Source organism: Martes martes, assembly GCF_963455335.1.
Source record: "Martes martes genome assembly, chromosome: 7".
Classification (NCBI taxonomy): domain Eukaryota; kingdom Metazoa; phylum Chordata; class Mammalia; order Carnivora; family Mustelidae; genus Martes; species Martes martes.
In genome coordinates, this window is record NC_137894.1 from 44,820,040 (window position 1) to 44,843,902 (window position 23,863).

The 23,863-nt window shown below is 39.5% G+C and overlaps 1 protein-coding gene across 4 annotated transcripts in view; it reads left to right on the forward strand.

Moving 5' to 3' along the window:
• TRIP4 (thyroid hormone receptor interactor 4) overlaps positions 1-23,863 on the forward strand; it is a 62,534-nt gene that overhangs the window by 32,928 nt on the left and 5,743 nt on the right. For 3 of the 4 annotated variants that reach the window (XM_080809108.1, XM_080809106.1, XM_080809107.1), the window contains 3 exons: positions 2,523-2,647; positions 4,140-4,231; positions 18,931-19,033. In XM_080809108.1, the coding sequence (XP_080665234.1) occupies positions 2,523-2,647; positions 4,140-4,231; positions 18,931-19,033 (320 nt within the window). Of the gene's footprint in view, positions 1-2,522; positions 2,648-4,139; positions 4,232-7,290; positions 7,650-18,930; positions 19,034-23,863 lie in introns of those variants that run through there. The other variant, XM_080809105.1, reaches the window with a different exon arrangement.

The window sequence follows — 23,863 nt, forward strand, 5'->3', positions numbered from 1 at the left end:
AATCTTTAAAAAAAAAAAAATAAAAGTAGCAGCTCTATGAAAGAGATTAGGCCAGTATTATTATAATCTTGTACAAATGAAGGCACTTAGGTAAGCAAAGATAAAGTAGCTTTCTCTGAATTACAAAGCTCGTTTGCAGCAGAGATGGAACTAGAGTTCAAGTTTTCAGAGTGTTTTTTCCATTCTTACTGAGTAAGCTTCAGTCATTTTTCTTCTGAAAGAAAATTTTTTATTGGCATTTAGGATCAGTCATTTCTACTTTGGTGTTTTCATTATTAGCTGTGACTTCCCTCCTTCACTAAGGTGCATTACCATTTTTTTTTTCCCCTCTTGAAGGTCAGGCCTTCTTGCTTTGGTTTGTAATTGTTTTATAGTTCATGTGTGTAGTGCCATTAGAACAAATGCATGTGAGGGACACCTGGGTGGCTCAGTCGATTAAGCGTCAGGTCACGATCCTGGGGTCCCGGGATTGAGTCCCACATTGGGCTCCCTGCTCAGTGGAGAGCCTGCTTCTCCCTCTGGCTGCTTTGCCTGCTACTCCCCTGCCTGTGCTCTCTCTCTGACAAATAAATAAATAAAATTTAAAAAGAAAAAAAAAGAACAAATGTGTGTGAATCTGCTTCTGCTTCAGAGAAGCAGAAGCAGCTGGGCCCTCAGATACGTGTTTTTCTCATTCAGTTTTCTACAGTTAGGTTATCTTTTCCATCTTCCAAAGTAGAAAACTAAACAGTTTGCCTTCTGCTGAGACAATGAGAATGTTTACATTTCTCTCATCCTATTTTGGATCTGTGTTATTCAGATTTTGTTACTAAAAAGAACAGATGAGCAGCATCCTCCCCACAATAACTAATCCCACTGAAATGAAACGGGTGGTTCTGCCACATTTGTGAGACCATTTTCCCAATAACCCTTCAGGTTATTCGGTGTGGAGAGAAGAAAACTAATGATTCATTCTTCATGTATTATTGATCACCTGCTATGTGTCTGGCACTCTTTCACTTCATCTATATTGGAAAATGAAAGATATGAGAAAGTCCCTATTTTCTATTGTAAGAATTTTGTAATAGGGGTATGTTATCAAGGTACTTACTTCATTTGGTTGGAACTAAAAGACGAACATCCTTTTTCTTCTTTTTCTTTTCTTTTTTATTTGGGTATACTTGACACACAGTGTTACATTAGTTTTAGGTGTACAGCTTAGTGACTTGACAAGTTTATACATTATGCTTTGTTCACCACATGTGTCCCATTTTACTGCTATTACAATATCCTTGTATTCCTTATGCTCTGCTTTTTATTCCCATGAGTTACTCATTCCATACTGGAATCCTGTATCTCCCTCTCTCCTTCACTTATTTTGCCCAATTCCCCCTCCCCCAGGAACATGTTTTTATAATCCTTGGAGAGTAATTAAATTCTTTTGAATGCATTGTTATTCCACTTAAAGATTCTTTCGAACTAGTCAAGTTGTTTAATTATCTACAAAGAACATAATCCTTTATAGAATACTTAGAAAATATAATTGAAAGTGGTTATAATTTAAAGAGTGAAGATGATAAGTATTTTCATTTACTTAAAATCTATTAAGTAATTATTATAAAAGTACTCTTCTTAGAGATTTATGTGTTGGTGAGGATTTTTCTATTAGGTTAGAGAACAATTAACAAAGCTTCCAAGAAAATGTTAGCTTTTCACTCAAAGAAGAGCAAGGATTTCCTTTTTTGTGGCACAACTTAGATACCTTAAAAATGTAAGATTTGGGGGCACCTGGGTGGCTCAGTTGGTTAAGCATCTGCCCTCAGCTTAGTCATGATCCTAGAGTCCCAGGGTTGAGGCCCCACATGTCATTGGGCTCCCTGCTCAGTGGGGAGTCTGCTGCTCCCTCTCCCTCTGCCCCTGCCCCCACTCATGTTCTCTCTCTCTCTCACTCACTCTCGAATAAATAAAATCTTTATTTTATTATATTATTATTTTTTGAAAGATAAGGTCTTAAAAAAAAAAAAAAGTAAGATTTGGGTGGTAGAAGTTCCAAGGCTAGTGAAAGGTACTGAGAGCTATTCTGACTTACTGAGATCAGGTAAAAAGTAGGACCTGAAAGAGATAAATTGTCTTTGTTCTTTTTTTTTTTTTTTTAAAGATTTTATTTATTTAGTCAGAGAGAGTACGCTCACAAGCAGAGGGGAACAGCAGGCAGAGAGAGAGGCAGACTCCCTGCTAAACAGGGAGCCCGATACAGAAATCAATCTCAGGACCCTGGGATCATGACCTGGGCTGAAGGCAGAGAGTTGACTGTTTGAGCCACCCAGATGCCCGAATTGTCTTTGTTCTGATGACAGAAAAAGCTGGAGAATAGGGTTCATACTCCAATGAAGGGTATTATATGTTTTTCACACAAAATACCCCTCTTTGTGAAATACTTTCTATACATCTCTTGGTTCAACTGGATGATTTGCTGTTTTAAATGAGATCCTCTGGGATACTAGAATTTAGACCCTTCCTACTCAATTTGTAATTGTTTTAAGGGTGGAGGGCAGAAGCTGGTACACTCCTCACAGAGGACGACTTTGGATCGCAGCCACAGCCAAAAGACCCTCCCCTCAAGAAGTCTCAGAACTCCAGACTACATATCGTGTTCTTCGTGGGAAAGGTAACAGCCGTATATTCTCCTTTCAGTATTATTTGATGGAGAGAAGTCATTGTTGTTGATGTTCATCTTCTTTCATTTCCTTCTTCCTATGATTTTATTTTTTCTGGGTGGGTTGGTATGAGAGGGACTTTTATCTTTGTGTATGTTTGTTTCATGGCAGGTCATAGATATCTGTTCAAATCATTAATTTATCAACCAATGAAAATAAAAATAGCAGGGGCACCTGGGTGGCTCAGTGCGTTAAGGCCTCTGCCTTTGTCTCAGGTCGTGATCTCAGGGTCCTGGGATCGGGCCCTGCATCGGGCTCCCTGCTCAGCGGGGAACCTGCTTCCGCCCCACACCCCCGCCTGCCTCTCTGCCTACTTGTGATCTCTGTCTGTCAAATAAATAAATAAAATCTTAAAAAAAAAAAAAGAAAAGAAAAATAACAGTTCCTAACACCAGATATCGACCAACTGGTTTTAATTTCTTTTTCTTTTTTTTTAAGTAGGCTTCACACCCAGCAGGGAGCCCAATGTTGGGGGGGGGTGGGTCTTGAACTCACAACCCTGAGATCAAGACCTGAGTATAGATTAAGAGTCAGATGCTTAACTGATTGAGCCAGTTTTAATTTCATCTGAGAAAATTTATTTTCTTTCTTTCTTCCTTCCTTCCTTTTTCTTTCTTTCTTTCTCTCTCTCTCTCTTTTAAATTGTGAGAGCAAAATGACTGCTATAAACTCTGGGATCTTTAGATTGGGAAGAACAACCACAGTAAGAATTTTTTGGGGGGAGTAACCCAAATAGATATCTGCTGTGGGATTTGGACAGGTCAGAGTTGGTTGACTTAAGCAGTGTATTTTGGAAGTCATCCCAAGCACATCACGTTTGGATCCTAAAAACCACTTCTGACCTTTAGGTGTCTTGGTTTTCTTCCTCTTATCTAACTCATACAGTTGTTTTGAAGGTAGAATGAGAGGATAATTACAGAACTACCCTTAAAAATTTTTAGGAAACCAAAATTTTAGGAATCAAAAGTTCATGTTTCCTTAAAAGCACATTTTTCTTTTTGACTGATATGAATGGCTTGTATTAAATTTGTGTTGTCTTATTTTTTTTTCTAACTCCCTATGTTCTGTCATTCCTGTATTTTTTTGGTTTTTCTCTTCACACCTATAGCTTGTTTCCAAAACCCATTACCACCAAATTCAAAGCTAGTCCAGCTGAGTATAGGTAGAATTGATTTGTTTGAAGTTACAGGGTCCTTGAACTTTGATGGTGTAAGGGTAATTTTTTTTAATAGCTTAGGATGTGGATAGTGGACTAAGCCAGCCACTCACTAAATTTTTTGCTAAAATACAAACAGTTGAGCTAAATAAAAACATAATTTTTTTTTCCTGTGTCTACAAATACATAAGAGAGAAAGTGATTTGTTCAGAATTGGAATCAGATTGGGGAGTTTCAGGGTCACAAAAAAGGAAATTTATATGATCCTTCTGTTATTCTTGATTCAGATGTGGAATTTCCCAACGACTATCCATCAGGTTGTCTTTTGGGCTGTGTGGACCTCATTGACTGCTTGTCTCAGAAGCAGTTTAAGGATCAGGTGAGTAAAGAGTAATACTCTTGGACACATGCTTGGTTTGCTACCAGAGTTGACTTGTAGATCCTTCAACACAGAATATTGTGGAGATAGTAAGGTGTTAGCAACTGAATTCAGATGTGTGAGGATAATCTTTTCGTAGGGAAATATTGGAAAGAGAAAAGATCAGGTCAGAAACAGAAAAACTAGTGATGTTTTGGTTTCTGATGCATGTACATTTCTGCGTGACAAGCTATTGCCCCAATTAGGCTAAAGAGTACAGGGTCCTTATCCTTTCATAAAACTTTGCTGCTTTTGGTAAAGAAACCCTCCATTATCCCTTAAATTATTTCAGTTAGGTGGTGGAAATGATAGGATTTGTTGTTTTGGAACATTTGGTCCGTGCCAGAGAATTCATGATAGGCAAGTATGTTTGAATTCTGATTTCCTGGACTATGCCATATTTGGGGTATATTTAAGAGAGTGAGAGAGTGTGTGTGTGTACCTGTGTGCATGCACGTGTATAGGTATATATTTTTGTTTATTTTAATCACTAAAGATTGGACTGACATAATTAGAGTTCATTTTTGAACAGCAGAGGGAGCTGAAGGACTTTAGCTTAATTGGAGAAATGAAATTTAGAGCCTTGTATTTATACTCAAACCAGCAAAAATCAGAATGGGAAAGTCTATCCTTGGAGCCTGAAGCATCTTACCTAACAATATGGTTTTCCTGTTCTTTGAACAGTTGCTTTAGGCAACCACTGTGCCTAGGAAAATGTTCTTCAGTTTCATTTTTCTCAGTAAATTGTTTTCCAGATTTATTTGCTTTTCAATATTGTTATTACTGTTTATAAAAACTGTTCTTCTCTATCTTACTCTCTCTACCCTTTCCTCATAGATTTTTTTTTTTAAAGATTTTATTTATTTATTTGACAGACAGAGATCACAAGTAGGCAGAGAGGCAGGCAGAGAGGGAGAGAGGAGGAAGCATGCTCCCCACTAAGCAGAGAGCCCGATGCGGGGCTCGATCCCAGGACCCTGAGATCATGACCTGAGCCGAAGGCAGAGGCTTTAAACCACTGAGCCACCCAGGCGCCCCTTTCCTCATAGATTTTAACCAATAGTTAGTATCCCTTTAGTTTTCTTTCATTTTCTTGTGGATTGCCTCCTCAGTCCTCTTTAATTACTTTATGTATATGAGTACACTGCATGCATTTTGGCATGAATTTGATCCCTCGCCTCTTGTTCTGCCCTTATTACCTGGTCCAAACCTAGGCAAACCATAGACATGTGGTTGTTTTCCACACTCTTGTGCCTGTGCCTATGTGGGTCTTTCACCATTTTTCTAGGATCTTCTTTGCTCTCTTCCTCTCCTTCCCCACCCCCCTTTTTTTTTCAATCTAGAAGTAAAAATTACAAAAATTCCATACATTGGTATTGGCTTTATAGGGTTTTTTAAAAAAAGATTTTATTTATTTGAGAGAGAGCATGTGCATGCCAACCTATGAGCTGGGGGGACGGAGGGACAGAGGGAGAGAGAGACGCAGGGAGCTGAGCAGGGAGCCCAATGCAGGGCTCAATTCCAAGACCCTGAGATGATGACCTGAGCTGAAGGCAGACTCTTAGACAACTGAACTACCCAGGTGTCCCAAACTTTATAGTTTTAAAGACTCTCACAGTAATTAATAGCTTAGTATGACTTAATATGTTATTAATATATTTTCTTTATAGGATATTTGCATTCTGAAAGGGAACTCAGGAGCATCTGGCAGTGTGGGTGGGGGGGTTTGGTAAGGGGCCTTCCTTTATTTTCTTATTTGTTGATCAAGCAAACCACCATCTGATATAAGGTCAAATGATTTCAATCACTAGACAGCCTATCTTCTTTCTGCCACAGGTTTGTGTAGAGAAGGGTAAGAAACTGTAACCCTAGCCTATGGAGTATAACAAAGTTTATGGGAATTAGTAATCTAATTAACAAAACAAATCTTTTTCATTTCTCAAAGATACCTCTCTTTCAGGTCAGCATGATACTCCTCTTCAAGCTTAGATTCTTTTATCCTGAGGATACTGAGGGCAGCACATGGAAATATAGGAATCCTCCCATATGTTCCCAGCTGGAAGTCCTGGCAGCTCTCCCTATGAATTTCCCGATGTATGACATTAGAATATCCCCAAACACCGGAAGCCGGTAGGCTTCATTAAACAGGAATCCCTTACCCATTTTCCCTATGATCAGCTTTTCTGGGGCTTTCCCCCACTGTTTCTTTTCTTTGTTTGGGGGTAGCTCAAGAATGTATTCAGAATTGATATTAGACCTATTTGGAGATTATGTATTGGGTAAGGATCTTTAAAAAGTTATAGCTTTGATGTTTGGCTGCCTTTTAGAAAATGTCTCAAGCCTCTTTGGTAATCTGCCTGTCCCTGACCTAGGGTTCTATGATGTAAGAAATGTTATTACCAGGGCGCCTGGGTGGCTCAGTGGGTTAAAGCCTCTGCCTTCGGCTCAGGTCATGATCTCAGGGTCCTGGGATCGAGCCCCGCATCGGGCTCTCTGCTCAGCGGGGAGCCTGCTTCCCCCTCTCTCTCTGCCTGCCTCTCTGCCTGCTTGTGATCTCTGCCTGTCAAATAAATAAATTAAAAAAAAAAAAGAAATGTGATTACCTAGCCTGTTTTACAAACCTTATTCTCATTTCTGTAATAATGAGTTGAAAGTTTAGGAGTAATAGCTCTAGACTAGCATTTCCCAAATTATTCCATGCATAAGTGTTCTCTGGAGACATAAAAATGGGGGAGGTGATTGTCTATGGACACATACATTTGGAAAATGAATTTGTATCAAATAAATGTATTTGTTTACTGCAGACCTTTTCAGGTCCATTAACATGCTAGTGTGCATTATGACTCTGATACATCTAGTGGATATAACATGCAGTGTTCCAAAAACTTTTAGACCATAAAACCCCCTCTCCCCACCCCGTGCACACTGCCTAGTTACTAACTGCAGAACTGGTATCTTGTGGTATATACAACTTAGAAAGTGCTAGTCGACGTATGTTTGGTTTTCTTTTATTCTCACAGGTCATCAATGAAAATGAGGGAGAATCATCCAGGAATTGGTTTCTTGACCTGTGTCTTCTTTCTGCATCTTCACACTCATTTCTCATCACCCAGCTGAATTATATTTTCCTTGAAAACCAGTGTAGATCTAGTAATTTTTATTTCAACTGAAGCTAATCTAAGTAATTTGGACCACATTTTACTTCTCCATCTTGTTCCTAGTTTTTTCCTTCCCCAAAGAAACTCAGTAACTTACTTCCTGACCTCACATTCTTGGCCTTTCTTTGATAAGTTAAAATATACTAAGCCCTCACTATTTCTGGCATAGTGTGATCATTTAGTCTCTTAAATAAAACACAAGGTTTTATTAGTGGTTGTTTAAAATCAAGTACACTATACTCTGACTGATTTTTTATTTTTATTTTTATTTTTTTTTTTTTTAAAGATTTTATTTATTTATTTGACAGACAGATCACAAGTAGGCAGAGAGGCAGGCAGAGAGAGAAGGGAGGAAGCAGGCTCCCCGCTGAGCAGAGAGCCCGATGCGGGGCTCGATCCCAGGACGCCGGGATCATGACCCGAGCCGAAGGCAGCGGCTTTAACCACTGAGCCACCCAGGCGCCCCTCTGACTGATTTTTTAAAATATGTGCTAAAATTGCTTTGCCCTGAGCTAAGAACTCCTCTTCCTTTTATCTTGTAAGAGTAGTATGGCTGGCATGGATAATTTGTGCCAGAAAAAAGTCCCACTGGACCCTCAGCCCTCCTGAGTAATGGCAGGGAATCAACCTAAACAAGGTAGGAATGATACAGAAAAGGCTGTGGGCTCAACTCAAGAGAGAAAGGTAGATGAGAGTCATCTAGTTACAACTTCTCCTGTATTCCCCTGGAAGGAGCCCATGCCGTTCGCTAGCATTTTATCTGCCAGCAGCAGATGTAAGCTCTCAAAAACAGCAGGGAGGATGTTGACTGCAACAATACATCAAGGCTGTGGTTTGTAACCTCAATAGTAAGGCAGTTAAAACTTTTTTTTTTAACAAAGACATTTTGATTGCCAAATCCATAACCATTAGCAGCTGTGGTTTGAACAGTTCTCTAGACCTAACAAGTTTTCAAACAGAAAGTTGAATTGGTGGCTTTTGTTTCTACTTGTCTGTGTTGTGTTTGTGCTATTTATATCTCTGCCTTCAATAGAGAATCTGATTTGTCTGAAATTTCCAAGGTCATTGATTGTTCTGTTTCTTCTGACTAAATCCATTCCTCTCCTGCCAGCATACTGACCCTTCAGTCCATTTGATCTTATGGCTTTTATAATAGTGAAGACCCTGTCTTTAAAGAGCTCTGCTGAAGCAGTTCTGTTGGGTGCCTATGTAATTGACATCGGCAATAGAATTGAAGTCTTCATTGGGAAGAGAGTATTACTTGTTCCTTCTCCTATAAGGGTATCCAAGCGATACAGATCTTCAGGACGATTAATAAAGTGGAATAGAAATCATCAGTTTCTATCACCAATGTGTTGTATGCTGATCTGAGAGGTGAGAAATTAGAGGATGAAGGAATATCAATATTCAAACCAGACATTAGCTTTGAAAAATGTGGAGTCCCCAAATTCCCCAAATTTTCTTTTTCTTTTTTTTTCAAAGTAACCTCTATGCCCAGCATGGGGCCTGAACTCATGACCCTGAGATCAAGAGTCATATTCTCTACCGACTAAGCAAACCAGCCCCTGCAAATTTTCTTTTAATATATGGAAAATGGGGATGCCTGGGTGTCTCAGACAGTTTAGCGCCTGCCTTTGGCTCAGGTCATGATCCTGGGGTCCAGGGATTGAGCCCCACATCAGGCTCCCTACTCAGCGGGGAGCCTGCTTCTCCCTCTGCCTGCTGCTCTCCCTACTTGTGCTCTCTCTCTTTTTCTCTCTCTCTGACAAATAAATAAATAAAACCTTTAAAAAATGTGTAAAAATGTCCTCTCTGTTGTACTGAGAAAACCTGCATATTTATAAACCTAAAAATGTGTATTCCTAAGGGATCATGAGGGCTGTGTCAGAGACCCAACAAAGAGGGGAACTGTGTATCTGCCACAGCTAGTCTGACCCTAGGCAGTTCTTTAAAATCACAGCTCACTTGAGTGGAACAGGGAATGTATTTTCAGAATTCTCATGAAGACTAGAATATTTACTAGAACTTCTAGGTCAGAACAAACTGTCTTTACAGTTGTTTTATAACCTGAGTGTCAAGTGCCCACATGCTGAGTTGAGGACAACCATGTATGTTTTTTAATAATCCAGAAAGCATTATATTTTCTATTGTTCTTAGCCCAAACAGAGGAGGGAAATAGTAACACTTATCTGTGCATTTATATAAGTACTTTGATGTTTAGCTTTTCATCTGAAAATGAACATGTAATTCTTTTTTTTTTTTAAGATGTTATTTATGTATTTGACAGACAGAGATCACAAGTAGGCATAGAGGCATGTGGGGGGGGGGAGCAGGCTCCCTGCTGAGCAGAGAGGTTGATGCGGGGTTCTATCCCAGGACCCAGAGATCTGACCTGAGCCGAAGGCAGAGGCTTAACCCACTGAGCCACCCAGGCGCCCCTAATTTTTTTTTTTTTTTTAAGATTTAATTTATTTATTTGAGAAAGAGCACAAGTGATGGGTAAGGGGCAGAGGGAGAATGGTAGAGAGAGAGGGAGAAGCAGACTCCCTGCTGAGCAGGGAACCTGACATGGGGCTCCATGCCAGGACCCTGGGATCATGACCTGAGCTGAAAGCAGATGCTTAGCTGACTGAGCCACCAAGATGCCTCCGAAAATGAACATATAATTCTTAAGATTTTCTTAAGTATTATTATAAACACTTGAGTGCCTGCCATAAATCAGACATTGTTTTAGGCACTAAAAGAAACAGAAAGGTGAATCAGCCATGGGTTCTGCCCTCAGAATGTTTGAAAGACTACTAGACAGATGAAATACAAATGTAAACAAACAAATATAAAATAAAAAGCAAAATTACTGTCTTGAAAAGTAGAGTGTCACTGAGGAATTTAAAGGAGGAAAAGGTTGCTTCCAGCTAGGAGGGATCTCAAAAGACTTTATTAAGGGGGCGCCTGGGTGGCTCAGTGGGTTAAAGCCTCTGCCTTCGGCTCGGGTCATGATCTCAGAGTCCTGGGATCGAGCCCTGCATCGGGCTCTCTGCTCTGGCGGGGAGCCTGCTTCCCCCTCTCTCTCTGCCTGCCTCTCTGCCTACTTGTGATCTCTCTCTCTCTGTCAAATAAATAAATAAAATGTTTTAAAAAATTAAAAAAGAAAGACTTTATTAAGAATATGGCTTTTGAATTAGCCTTAAAGGGTAGTAATAATAAAATCTATCACTTTTGATCAGCTGTTATATGCCAGACCTATCATGTATGTTCTTATCCTCACTACAATAACAACAACAAGGTATTGTTACCCCTCTTTTAGGGACAAGGAAATTTAAGACTCAGTTAAAGTAACTTGAGTACTATCAGTCAGTAAATGATAGAGTTGAGATTGTTGTTCAAGTCTTTCTACATAGTTGATTGAGAGGCATATTCCAAGGAGAAGAAGAAGTGTGAGTGGAAGTTATGGGCCTGTCCAGAGAATAATAGCAAACCAGTTTGTTGAGAGATGAGTATGGGTGAGAAAGAGGAGGAAGCAGCAAACAAGAATGGAAAAGTATGTTGTGGTCCAGTGGTAGATAGCTTTGTATGATAAGCTTTAGCGGTAACACTTTTTTCTATAGTCAGTTGTGGAATGGAGAAGGGGTGTTTGGAACGTGGTCATGGCCTTGATTTAGGAAAATGGATCTGGCTGCAATGTGGAAAATGGATTACAGTGAAGATCCTGAAGGTGGGGAGACTAATGAGATGGCAGTTGTCAGTCGAGGGTCAAGATATTTTTAAAAGTCTGTTCTAGGATAATGCCAGTGAAATGAGACAAGAGGGGGACATATGTAAGAGGTTTTAGGTAGAATCAATCACCTAATGTAACACCTTCGTTTTACCTGTAAGTAAACCCAGGCTTAGAGACAAAGTGGTCTGCTTGATCTAGAAAGTCTAGAAGGTCTAGACCTGAGCCGAAGGCAGAGGCTTAACTCTCTGAGCCACCCAGGCGCCTCAAGATTACTTAAAATCTTAAGATGAAAATTAATTCCATACACAGTGTTATGGTTTTTTACTTGGATAGTTTAAAATGTTTTAATCTGTTTTGTTCTAAAAGACAAATGTCATTTTATGAAGGGGTATTGTTAATGTTAATAGCACCAGATTACCTAACAATGATCTTACCTTGGTAGGTTAACTGATGTCAAAGGATGCTCTGAGCTCTGCCTCAAAGTAGTTGTTCTCAGTTGAGTCAACCAGCCATTGGGAGTTAAATTCTAAAATTATCAGATCCCCTAAGTCAAGAGGAGTTTTAGCATTCTGAGTTATTAGTCCCAACGTAGACTTCAATGGTTAAGGACCTTACAATGTAGTATCTTTAATTAAGAGCAATTCTCTTTTAGTTCTTACTAGTTTAAGTTGAAGTAAAAGCCTGCTATATGAAATTTAAGACTAAAAATAACTGTCATGTATGGGTGATTCCCATTTAGGTCTTTACGAGTAAGGGCAGAAAAGCTATGAGGTTAATTTTAGAGAAAATATACTTGCTTAGGTTCTCTTATGTATGGAGGTTCCAGCATAGGATTCCAAAGGGCATAGAAAGCCACATTGGAAACTTAACTGTGAGTAGGATGGGACCAGGAAATCAACACTATGTGGCTTCAGCTAGATCATTTTCTGCAAATGGCTCTAAAACCCTTAAGCTGCATATCACTCATACGTTATTCTTTTCACCTGGAGCAAACATGAGCTCTGTAGCATTGAGCTGTAACCCCCCTGTCTTTGATACTGAGCACATGACTTGAATTGGGTACTAGTACATGGGAGTTCAATATCCCACCTTGGGCCAGCTGGCATTATCTTTATTCAACTCCAGTCAAATATATAGTAGTTTTCTTGTCAAAGCCTCATGATAAATATGTCACTGATGTGAGAAAACTTTTATCCTCCAGTAGAGTGTGGCCTAAGGTACTAGTTGTGTGTCCTGTGAACACCTTGAATTGCTTTGAAGGAAAATGTACACAACTATTAGAGAACACAATTGCTTTCAGGATATGCTTCTTTGGATCTGTTGTGCTTTGTAGCCTTTTTATCAGACTCATTTCCTTCTCTCCTTCTGAGTATTATCACCTCAATCTTCTTGGAGTTGGTTTTCCGCTAACTACATTTCAGAGCCTGATTTCATGTCCTATCTAGTTCCCTAAAGTTCAAACCAAGAAAACCTATAGCAAATATATGTTCTTTGTCAATGAGTTCTTTCTTAACTCTTTGCTTTAGCTTTTAGTCCTCTGGAGACAGATACAAGACTTAAAGGTCATTTGGGGATTTGTTGAGAAGGGTAATGTCTTGCAGAGTTGGTGAAAATGGCCACTTGGCTCTGAATTAGTTGTGATTGCCAAAAAACAACTAAACTTTTTTTTCCCCTTACAAAAATGGCAAAAGAAATGTTTTCTAGATGACTGGTGAACAATTTTCCTCTGGAGAAGAGAAGAAAATGGCTGTTTAGTGTTAATTACCTGTTATGTTAGACAGCTATGAAACTTACAAGCCATGAAAAAAGAGTAGGCCCAACCCTCTCCTCCTCCCCTCAGACTGGAAACCAGGTGATAGGAGTCATGTTTTCTTTCTTTCTTTTTAAATTATTTTTTATTGTGTTATGTTGGTCACCGTACAGTATATTATTAGTTTTTGATGTAGTGTTCCATGATTCATTGTTTGTGTATAACACCCAGTGCTCCATGCAATCCGTGCCCTCCTTAATACCCATCCCCGGGCTCACCCATCCCCCACACCCCTCCCTTCTAAAACTCTCCATTTGTTTCCCCGGAGTCCATAGTCTCTCATGGTTCATCTCCCACTCCAATTTCTCCCCCTTCATTTTTCCCTTCTAATGTCCTCCATGCTATTCCTTATGTTCCACAAATAAGTGAAACCATATGATAATTGACTTTCTCTGTTTGACTTATTTCACTTAGCATAATCTCCTCCTGCCCCATCCATGTTGATGGAAAAGTTGGGTGTTCATCTCAACACCCAGAAAACGGAAGTCATGTTTTCTTAGGCAAGAACAGCCGCAACTTCCTGAGGAATCTGTTGCTGAATTTGAATGGTTCCTTTGAATTACTTGATTTTACAGCCCACATTCCTTGATATGTCTGTTGTGCTATCTCAGTGACCCTTCCTTTAGCATCCTCTCTAAATTGGATATGATATCCAAAGTTTATTCACATTGTTTACAAATATGAACCTCTTTTCTCTTAATTAATTTACTTTTCTTTTTTTTTAGTGTAAGCTCTACACCCAACATGGTGCTTGAACACAACCCCAACATCAAGAGTTCCATGCTGTACCTACTGAGCCAGTCACGCACCCTTAATTTAGTTTTCTGTCCATCAGCTACATTTTAGTCTCTGACTCTCAGACCAAAAATCCCTTTCTTGTAAGTCACTGACATGCCAGTGTTTAATGTGGTCCATAGTACCCAGGCCCCAGTTGCAGAGATTATGCTTTTCTGAACGTACTGAGGCTCTGCCAAACTGACTTTGCTTTACTGCACTCTACCCCTTTTCCCAATACAAGACCTTACTTTACTTTATTCTTTGCAGACTGCTTTGTTCTTCAGCTCTGTTTCTTGTAAACCTCTTGAAGTTCAGTATAAGAGCTTGGAAAAAGGAATATTCACATAAAACTCTGATTTAGATTAAGTTGGGAAAGTTGATTTTAATGTTTATCTTTATTGTGAGGCACGAGTGGGTCCCAGGAACCTGTTGGATAATTTATTTATCTATCATTTCCCCCATTATTTGACATTTGCTTACTCTATTAATGTATGTCAGTGTAGTTAATATTAAACATAGGGCCTTATTGGACTACTTGCCAAGACACAAAAGTTCTAATTTAGCTTTAGGGATAACAGATTACAGAGTAGCACCTGCTTTTACCCAGAGTTATAGTCCTAAGAGTCTCTAGTTCCCAGCATGTGTGCATTTAGTATAGTTACGATAACCTTAATATGTGGGGCACCTGGGTGGCTCAATTAGATGAGCGTCTGCCTTCAGCCCAGGTCATGATCTTGGAGTCCTGGGATCAAGCCCTGTGTCGGGCTCCCTGGTCATTGGAGAGCCTGCTTCTCCCTCTGCCTGCTGCTCCCAAAGCTTATGCTCTCTCTCACTCTCGCTGTATCTTAAATAAATAAATAAAATCTTTAAAAAAATACTATGTCTTTAATCAACAGTTAACAAATATGACATATGCAATGACATTAAAAAAAAAGATAACCTTAATGCACAGGTTGTTTTCATTATTCTTTCATTCAGAAAATATTTATTGATTGCGTACAATGTGCCAAGCATGATTCAGGGTGCTGAGGAGTAAACAAAATAAACAAAAACCCTGGCCTTCATGGGAGTTTTCATCCTTGTAAAGGGAGGCCAAATTTAAAAATGCAGTGGTGCCTGATTGGCTCAGTTGGTAGAGCATGTAACTCTTTTTTTATTTTTATTTATTTATTTATTTATTTGACAGAGCACACACAAGCAGGGGGAGGAGCAGAGGGAGAGGGAGGGGAAAGAATCTCTAGTAGACTCTGCTCTGGGTGTGGGGCTCAATCTTACCACCCTGAAATCATGACCCGAGCCAAAACCAAGAGTTGGATTCTTCAACTGAGCCACCCACGTGCCCTGAGCATGGGACTCTTGATCTCCAGGTTTTGAGTTTGAGCCTTAAATTGGGCGTAGAGTTTACTTAAAAATAAAATCTTTTAAAAATTTAAATAAGTAAATTATAATGTATTAGATGATGGTAAGTGCTATAGGAACAAAAAAGGGTTGAGAGTACCAAGTCTGTGAGAAGATTCATGCTCTGATTTTAAATAGAATGATTAGGAAAGGCTTACTGCAAAGCTGACATTTAAACAAAGTTCTGAAGAAAGAGAAGCCTTGTGGATATCTGGGTCGTGGTAGAGTGGGAGCATTCTAGGAAGAGGGAATAGACAAGTGCAAAGATCCAAGGACAGGAACAACCTGGAAGTCAGTGTGGCTGGAGAAGAGTGAAAGTGGGGGTAAATGTAGTAGGAAAAGATGTCAAAGAGGAAATAGAGAGCCAGACTCTCCAGGAACCTGAAGGTTATGCTGAGGACTTGGGCTTTTATTCTGAGTGAGATGAAAAGCCACTGGAGAGTTTTAAGTAGTGGAGTGTATGATCTGATATGTTTTTTTAAAATAGTTCTGGCTGCCCTGTTAAAAATAGAAAAGAGAGAGGTTAAGGGCAGAAACAGAGAGACCAATTAGGAGATTATTGTGGTAATCCAGGGAAACATGATGGCTTGGACCAGGGAAGTAGCTGTGGAGGTCTAGGAAGTGGTGAGATATTGGATATCCTTTGAAGGTGGAGTTAACAGAATTTCTCAGTGAGGTGGTTGTGGGGGTTTTGGCCTGAACAACTGGAAGGATGGAATAGCTAGTAGGCTGGGTATCTATTCATTCATTCATTTTTCATTTTAAAGGGAGGAATGGATTAGAGAGGAGCAGGTTTGGAAATGAATCAGGATCTCTGTTTTGTAAAATTTTATTTGTATTGTAATAAAATATACATAACATAAAACTTACCATTTTAACCTTTTTTAAGTGTACAATTCAGTGGCATTATGTACATTTATAATGTTGTGCAACCATTGCCACTATCCATTTCCAGAACTTTTTCATCATCTCAAACAGAAATTCTGTCCCCATTAAATAATAACTTCTTCTTCCTCTTCCCTCCAGCCCCTAATAACCTCTATTTTCTGTCTCTGTGAATTTGCTTATCCTAAGTACCTTGTATAGGTACTCCTCATGTAATATTTGGCCTTCTGTGTATGGCTTATTTCAGTAAGTGTAATTTTTAAAGATTCATCAGAATTTCTGGAATATTTTTAATATTCCACTGTGTGTATGTACCCTATTTTGTTCATCTGTCTATGGATGAACATTTGGATTGTGGAAACTATTGGGTGCTATGAACATTGGTGAACAAGTGAGATGTTGGGAACATGTAACAGCTTTCAATTTCTTTGAGGGATATACCCATGAGTGGAATTGCTGGACCTTACGGTAATTTTGTAACTCTTTGATGTTACAAAAACCAAACTGTTTCCATAGCAGCTGCACCGTTTTACACCCATACCAGCAATGCATGACTGTTTTAATTTCTTCACATCCTTACCAATACTTGTTATTTTCCATGTTTTTTGGTTTAGTTTGGTTTGGTTTTATTATAATCATCCCATAAGCATAAACTAATATATCACTGTGGTTTAGATCTGCATTTCCAGGACCTCATTTTTTCCCCAGTTTTATTGAAATATAATTGGCATGTAACATTGTATTAGTTCACTACTTACAACAGAATGATTTAATACATGTATATGTTGCAAAATGATTACCACAATATATTTAGAGAACATCCATCACCTCTTATAGTTACAAATTCAGGACCTTATTTTTTAACTCTGAGCCTGAAGAAAATCACTAAGGTGGTAAATGTAGGGAGAGAAGAGGTCTGAGGCCTGACCTCTGAAGCACTCCCAACATTTAAAGGATGAGGTGATAAGCAGTCGGTAAATAGCAAAGCTAAGAAGAGAATGATATCCTGGAAGCCAAGTGAGGAATGTTTGTGAAGGAGGGAGAGAAGAATTCTATCAGGTTCTACAAATAGGTCAATTAAGATGAGAACTGAGCATTGACCATTTGATTTAGCAACTGAAGTGAACAATGACCTTTAGTTCACCAAGAATAGTTTCGGTGGAGTGTTGGGAGTGAAAGCCTGTTTATAATGAATTCAAGAAACAATAGAGGAATTTGAAGCAGGGAGCATACATAATCTTTTAGTGAATTTTGTTGTAAAAAGAATCAGAAATGGGACATTTGCTTGAGGAGAATGGGGAGATTTTGTTTTATGGCAGACATTACAGAAAATATGTTTAATGGGATAGAGTCAGTAGAGAGGGAACATTTATTGATGCAGAAAAAAGAAGAGAGAATGACTGAACTGGGTTATAGTTCTAGAAAAGTAGAGCTGTGAGGTCCTCGCAGCACTGTCCTCTGCCTCAACATTCTGAGGCACAGAGGGGAGAGAGTAGGAAAACTGAAGAGATGTGAATTGTGACTGTTGCTGTTGAGGCCTCTGTAGAATTCGGTTGAAAGATCTCGATGGCAGCCTCTGGTTTTATTCGTGCCAAAGCACCTCAACAGTAACAGCTGGAACCTGCTTTTCTTTGAGTTCTAAAGATCCAGGGTATAAGGAAAGAAGAGCATTTTCCTTCTCATCTTTAGTCTTTTTTTTTTTCTACTGTGAACATTTTGACCCTGCCTCTGAATATAATTGTGTCTGATACTTGATATTAAGCTATGTTTTATCAACGTACATGCCACACCTGTCCCATACAGAGAGCCGTGGTATGTGGGTAGGACCAAAAGGTGCTAAAAATCCCTTCTGTTTTCTCCACAGCCTTACTTAACCACTTAGGACAGAGTGGTCAAGTGGTCAGTAAAGAAGTTTTAACTACTTATGTTTTCACTAGTTACAGAGAAATTTTAATTTTCTTATTTTACTGAAACCTCCATTTCTACTTTCGAGCCTTAGGTCTTTAGAGGACATATCTTAGCAGGTGAATAAGAGTGGAAAATAAGTTTATACATTTGATGGTAGTTACTAGGAGAAAGGCTCCTTTGGTAATGTCATAGCCTATGAGTCATATTTGTCAAACATGCTAAATACAGGACATAAAAGATAGGAAATAATGAAAAAACAAATCAGTTGGGCATTGCTAGAGAGCACTTTCTGCCAACCCTCCATTGTGCCTTAAATTGTGATTATGTGGCCAGCCTAGTCTTACTCTAGGTTCTGTGTCTCTCTTTGCAGAAGGAATACAAGTCCTAAGTATTCACACAGATTTGTGATGAGAGATCCAAAGGAGGCTTCTAAATAATTTTCAGAATTGTTCTACCAGTTACCTTTTCACCCTAAGTAAGTCTGGAATGCATCCAGCAAAACAGCTTTTGCATGTTCATACCTTTCAGAATGAATCATCTTCCTTCCTTTTAGTGAAAGAAGGGCTCTGTTGACTATTTCTGGCAGGATTTCCACAAACGTTCTGTTTTTCTTAAACCTTCCAGTGTTTCACTCAAGTTAACCTGGGGGTGCCCAATGTTCCCAAAGGAGACCTCCAAATCTCCCAAGTTTGTCATTTATGCTAAAAGAACAGTCAGTCCTGATTCTTCTGGAAAAATATCAGGTATCTTTTTTTTTTTTTTTTAAAGAAGTTGTTCCCATTATAGGAGGTCAGAAATGGTAGGCAATAGACTGCATAAGACTACTGTGCTAAGGCCTGGGGAAAGGGGAAGGTTTGTTCTTGCTTGTTGAGCATAATCCTCTTTACCTGACTGAAATGGAGAGTGCTATCATCAGAATGTTGAGGTGAAATTTGGGACATCCTTTGATCTCCCTGAAATTCAAAATCTGTCCCAACTAGTCTGAACTTGTTATTTTTATATTTTGCAGTATCCAGACATGAGTCAAGAATCTGATTCTCCGTTTGTTTTCATCTGCACAAATCCCCAGGAAATGATTGTGAAGTTTCCTATTAAAGGAAATCCAAGAATCTGTAAGTCACAAGCTTTGATGGTCTAATTTTTGTTTCTTTTCTTTCTTTTTGTCTTGTGTCTCACTTGTTTAAAACCTTAAAATCTTCTCTTCTTACCCTGTTCTATGGCATCTCAAGCTTTGGAAGAGTAATATAATTACATTTATTGATAACTTTAGTGTTAACCATAGCATAGCCTTTCCAAAGTGTACCTTGATCCACAATTATTGGCATGCTAGTGAATCACTCTAAACTTCTATTTAAGACCCCATTACATTTAAAGATTTATTTATTCATTTTGAGAAAGAGAGAGAGAGTATCCATGCAGGGCAAGGGGTAAGGGAAAGAGAGAGAAAAAATCCCAAGCAGACTCCCCACTGAGCACAGGGCCCTGGATGCCGGGCTTTATCTCACAACCCAGAAATCATGACCTGAGCTGAAACTAAGAGTCAAACGCTTAACCAGCTGAGCGACCCAGGTGCCCACAGACCCTATTACATTTAAAATCCTTATTTGTCAGCCAAAAGAGTATGCTTTACTCTGCTCCACTACTCATTAAAGGAAGTAGTAAGCCCACACCAATGGCAATAATGACATTTATTCATTGTTCCTCAGTATTCAATCCAAGTAATATTTAAGTTGGTGTCTATTTTCGAGTGTTTTGGAGGCTCCACTTCCCACTTTTCCTGTGATTACTGGTTCCTAGAACTCTGCATTCTTGCTTTTCATTCTCTTGGAAACCTCTTGATTATTTATTTTTCAGTAACTTTTGCTTTATGTATTTGTGATTATAGACCCTCTGCGTATTCACTTTTTTTTTTTTAAGATTTTATTTATTTATTTGACAGACAGAGATCACAAGTAGGCAGAGAGGAAGGCGGGGGGTGGGGTGGGGGGGAAGCAGATTCCCTGCTGAACAGAGAGCCCGATGCAGCTCGATCCCTGGGATCGTGACCTGAACCGAAGGCAGAGGCCTTAACCCACTGAGGCACGCAGGTGCCCCTGCATATTCACTTCTTAATCACTTTTTGTTGACTTCATTTATTCAACTTCCAGCTCTTCTTCAACTTCCAACTTCTCTTCCTCTGTGTAGTCCTACCACAGCCTCTTCTATTTCAAAAAAATCTCAGGAAACACATAGTGGTATCCTCTCTGCCTAGCTTATTTTTAAAAACAACCTCAACAACCCTCCCGTTTGCTCATGTCAGTTACTGTTTTGTGCCTCTGTGGCACTGCTTTCCCATTGTGTGAACTGGATGATTTGGGGGCAAGCATTGTCTTCAGCTGTGCACAACTCTACCTTACCCTGTACCTTGGGGACCAACAAGCCATTTGATAAACCTATTCTATAGAGAAGTAATTTTCTTTCTCTCTTTCTCTTTTTTAAAGACTTTATTTATTTGAAAGAGAGAGAGAGAGGCAGTACATGAGTCAGGGGAAGGGCAGAGGGACAAGGGGGCTCCCTGTTCACCGACAACTCTGGACTGGATCCCAGGACCTTAAGACCACGACGTGTGCTGAACTTAGATGTTTAACCAACTGAGCCACCCAGCTGCCCCTAGAGAAGTACTTTCCAAACTCTACTGTAAATAAAAATCACCTAGAAAGGTGTTAAAACACAGGTTTCTGGGCCCTCTCCCGAGTGATACTGATTCTATTGCTCAGCTAACTACACTTTGAGTAATACTGCTTTTGATCACAAAATACTTGGAGTGTGAATTTAGATTAATATATATTCATCACAAAATTCAGGCAACCCTCATGATTTACGAGACATATATTCTTAAGGTTCCTACATATCAGAAAATCTGAACATATTGCCTTTGACTTACATATATTATTTACTTCAGACTGTATCCCAGCAGGTAGCTAAGTGGTCCTGGAAATTTTTTCTCTTCCTCTCTACTATTTAGAATTTGTTCATTTATTTGTTTGTTTGTTTTTTTAAGATTTTATGTATTTATTTGACAAAGAGAGATCCCAAGTAGGCAGAGAGGCAGGCAGAGAGAGAGAGAGGGAAGCAGGCCTCCCACCGAGCAGAGAACCTGATGCAGGCCCAGTCCGAGGACCCTGAGATCATGACCTGAGCCAAAGGCAGAGGCTTAACCCACTGAGCCACCCAGGCGCCCCTGTTTGTTGTTTTTTAAAGATTTTATTTATTTGACACAGAGAGACACAGCAAGAGAGGGAACACAAGCCAGGGGAGTGAGAGCGGAAGAAGAAGGCCTCCTGCTGAGTGGGGAGCCTGCCATGGGGTTGGATCTCAGGACCCTGGGATCATGACCTGAGCTGAAGGCAGATGCTTAAAACAACTTAGCCCACCAGGTGCCCCTAAAGATTTTCTTTTTAGGGGCACCTGGGTGGTTCAGTGTGTTAAAGCCTCTGCCTTCAGCTCAGGTCGTGATCCCGGGGTCTTGAGATTGGGCCCCACATTGGGCTCTCTGGTGAGCGGGGAGCCTGCTTCCCCCTCTCTCTCTACTCGCCTCTTTGCCTACTTGTGATCTATCAAATAAATAAATAAAATCTTAAAATAAAAAAAAAATTTTCTTTTTAAGTGATGTCTGCACCCAATTTGGGGCTCAAACTCACAAACCCAAGATCAAGCGTTGCTTGGTCCACTGACTGAGTCAACCAGGCGCCGCCTCCACTATTTAGGATTTTTATTTATTTTTATTTTTATTTTTTAAGATTTTATTTATTTATTTGTCAGAGAGGGAGAGAAAGTGAGTACAAGCAGGAGAAGCAGGTAGAGGGAGAAGCAGGCTCCCCGCTGAGCAAGGAGCCCACTGTGGGACTCGATCCCAGGATGCCAAGGTCATGACCCAAGCCAAATGGAGATGCTTAACCAGGTGAGCCACCCAGGCATCCCTAGAATTTTTACTTTTTTAAGATTTTATTTAGTTATTTTATTTTAGAGAGGGAGAGGGAGTGCAAGCTGGGGGTGGGGCAGAGGGAGATAGCATATCAGGCAGACTTTTCACTGAGCACAGAGACGGTTGCAGGGCTCGATCTCATGACCTGACCAAAACCAAGAGTTGGACACTTAACCGACTGAGTCACCCAGGCGCTCCTCCACTATTTAGGATCTATTTACTTATTTATTTAGATTTTTTAAATGTATTTATTTAATTGACAGAGAGAAACACAGCAAGAGAGGGAACACAGCAGGGTAAGTGAGAGAGGGAGAAGCAGGCTTCCCGCCATGTGGGGCTTGATCCTAGGACCCTGGGATTGTGACCTGAGCGGAAGGCAGACACTTAACAAGTGAGCCACCCAGGCGCTCCTCCACTATTTAGGACTTAAATCTCTCTTTTCTCTTTTTTGGTTGTGGCAGTCTATCCCTCTTTGTTCCATTCTCATCTTAACTCTAGGCACCCATAGCAGCACTGGTGGTAGGAGCCAAAGATTTTAGGTCTTCTCTCCCATATCTAGTGCTGCTTGATCTTGAGTCCCCATAACCTTTTCTTAGCTTCCTTTGCTATCTTGGTTTTTATCTGCTGCTTAGCTCCTTTGAGAAAACGTTCTGTATAAACAGAGTTTAGATATTCCTCTGAAATGTTTTACTCCATTGCTTTCTCTCCCAGAGACCTACCTTCGATACATATACTGGCCTGTTTTTCTCGATAAGGTTTAATGAGGGATAGGGGGAGTGATGTTCTTAGGAGAGAGCTTTAGTAACCTCCTGTCTTTTCCCCATTGTTTCCGTTCTTAAAAGCTTTAAAAAGCCAAAATGGGCTGTATGCTTCTTTCAGGGACAATAGGACTAGAGAGGAATTGTGAGACTGTAGCTTCTTCCATGGTAGGCCAGACAGGGTAAAACATTGGTCAGAAATAATAGCGAAATTTAAAGAAAAAAAGGAAAGAATGGGTTGACCCTGTGTATCTCGGGAATTTTTTTTTTTTTTTTTTTTTTTTAAAGTAGGCTCCACGCCCATTGTGGGGCCTTTGTGAACTCATGAGCCTGAGATCAAGAGTCACATGCTCCACAGACTGAGCCAGCCAGGCTCCCCAGAAAGAAAAAAAATTATGTTCTACCTGAGGATTTAGTTTGGTATAAAGTTTCTATTCCCTGTAACACTTTATTCCTTCATCCTTCATTCCTCTTTACCATCTCTAAGAATCTTACACTCAGGAGTTATATGCAGCTGATGAGTCATTAAATTCTACTCCTGAAACTAGTAATACACTATATGTTAACTAAATTGAATTTAGGTAAAAAATTGAAAATAAAAATAAAAAAATAAAAGTCTTACACTCTGCCAGAACTTCCTTCCCCATAGGCCGAAGGAGCTACCTTCAGTAGCTGACAGCTGGAAAAAGTCTTTACTCCCACTGCCACAGGGGAAAATATGCATTTGGCTCTTAATTTGAAATGCTTCACATTTTCTTCTAAATACATCATTACACTAAGTGGTTAAGGTCCATGGTGTTAATAATATACTCTCCTTCAATTACAGCCCTATGACTTAAATGTTTTTATTCTTGTTTTTCTATTGTAGGATGGCTTAGGAATCTTCTATAGATTAGTTCTATGAGATTAGTTCTATGAGATATGCAAGTTCCAAACTCTGACTTGCAAATAAGCTTTTAGAAATTTACCTGTTGTACCATGTGTATGTGTGTGTGTATGTGTGTGTGTGTATATATACATATACACACACATATATATGCACACATATATATATATGCTTTAAATTAAGGTTTTATACACACGCACACACATATATTTTAAATTTTTTGAGTATAGTTGACACACCATTAGTTTCAGGTGTACAATGTGGTGATTCAGCATCCCAATACATTATGCTATGCCCACCACAAGTGTACCTATCATCTGTCACCATACAACAC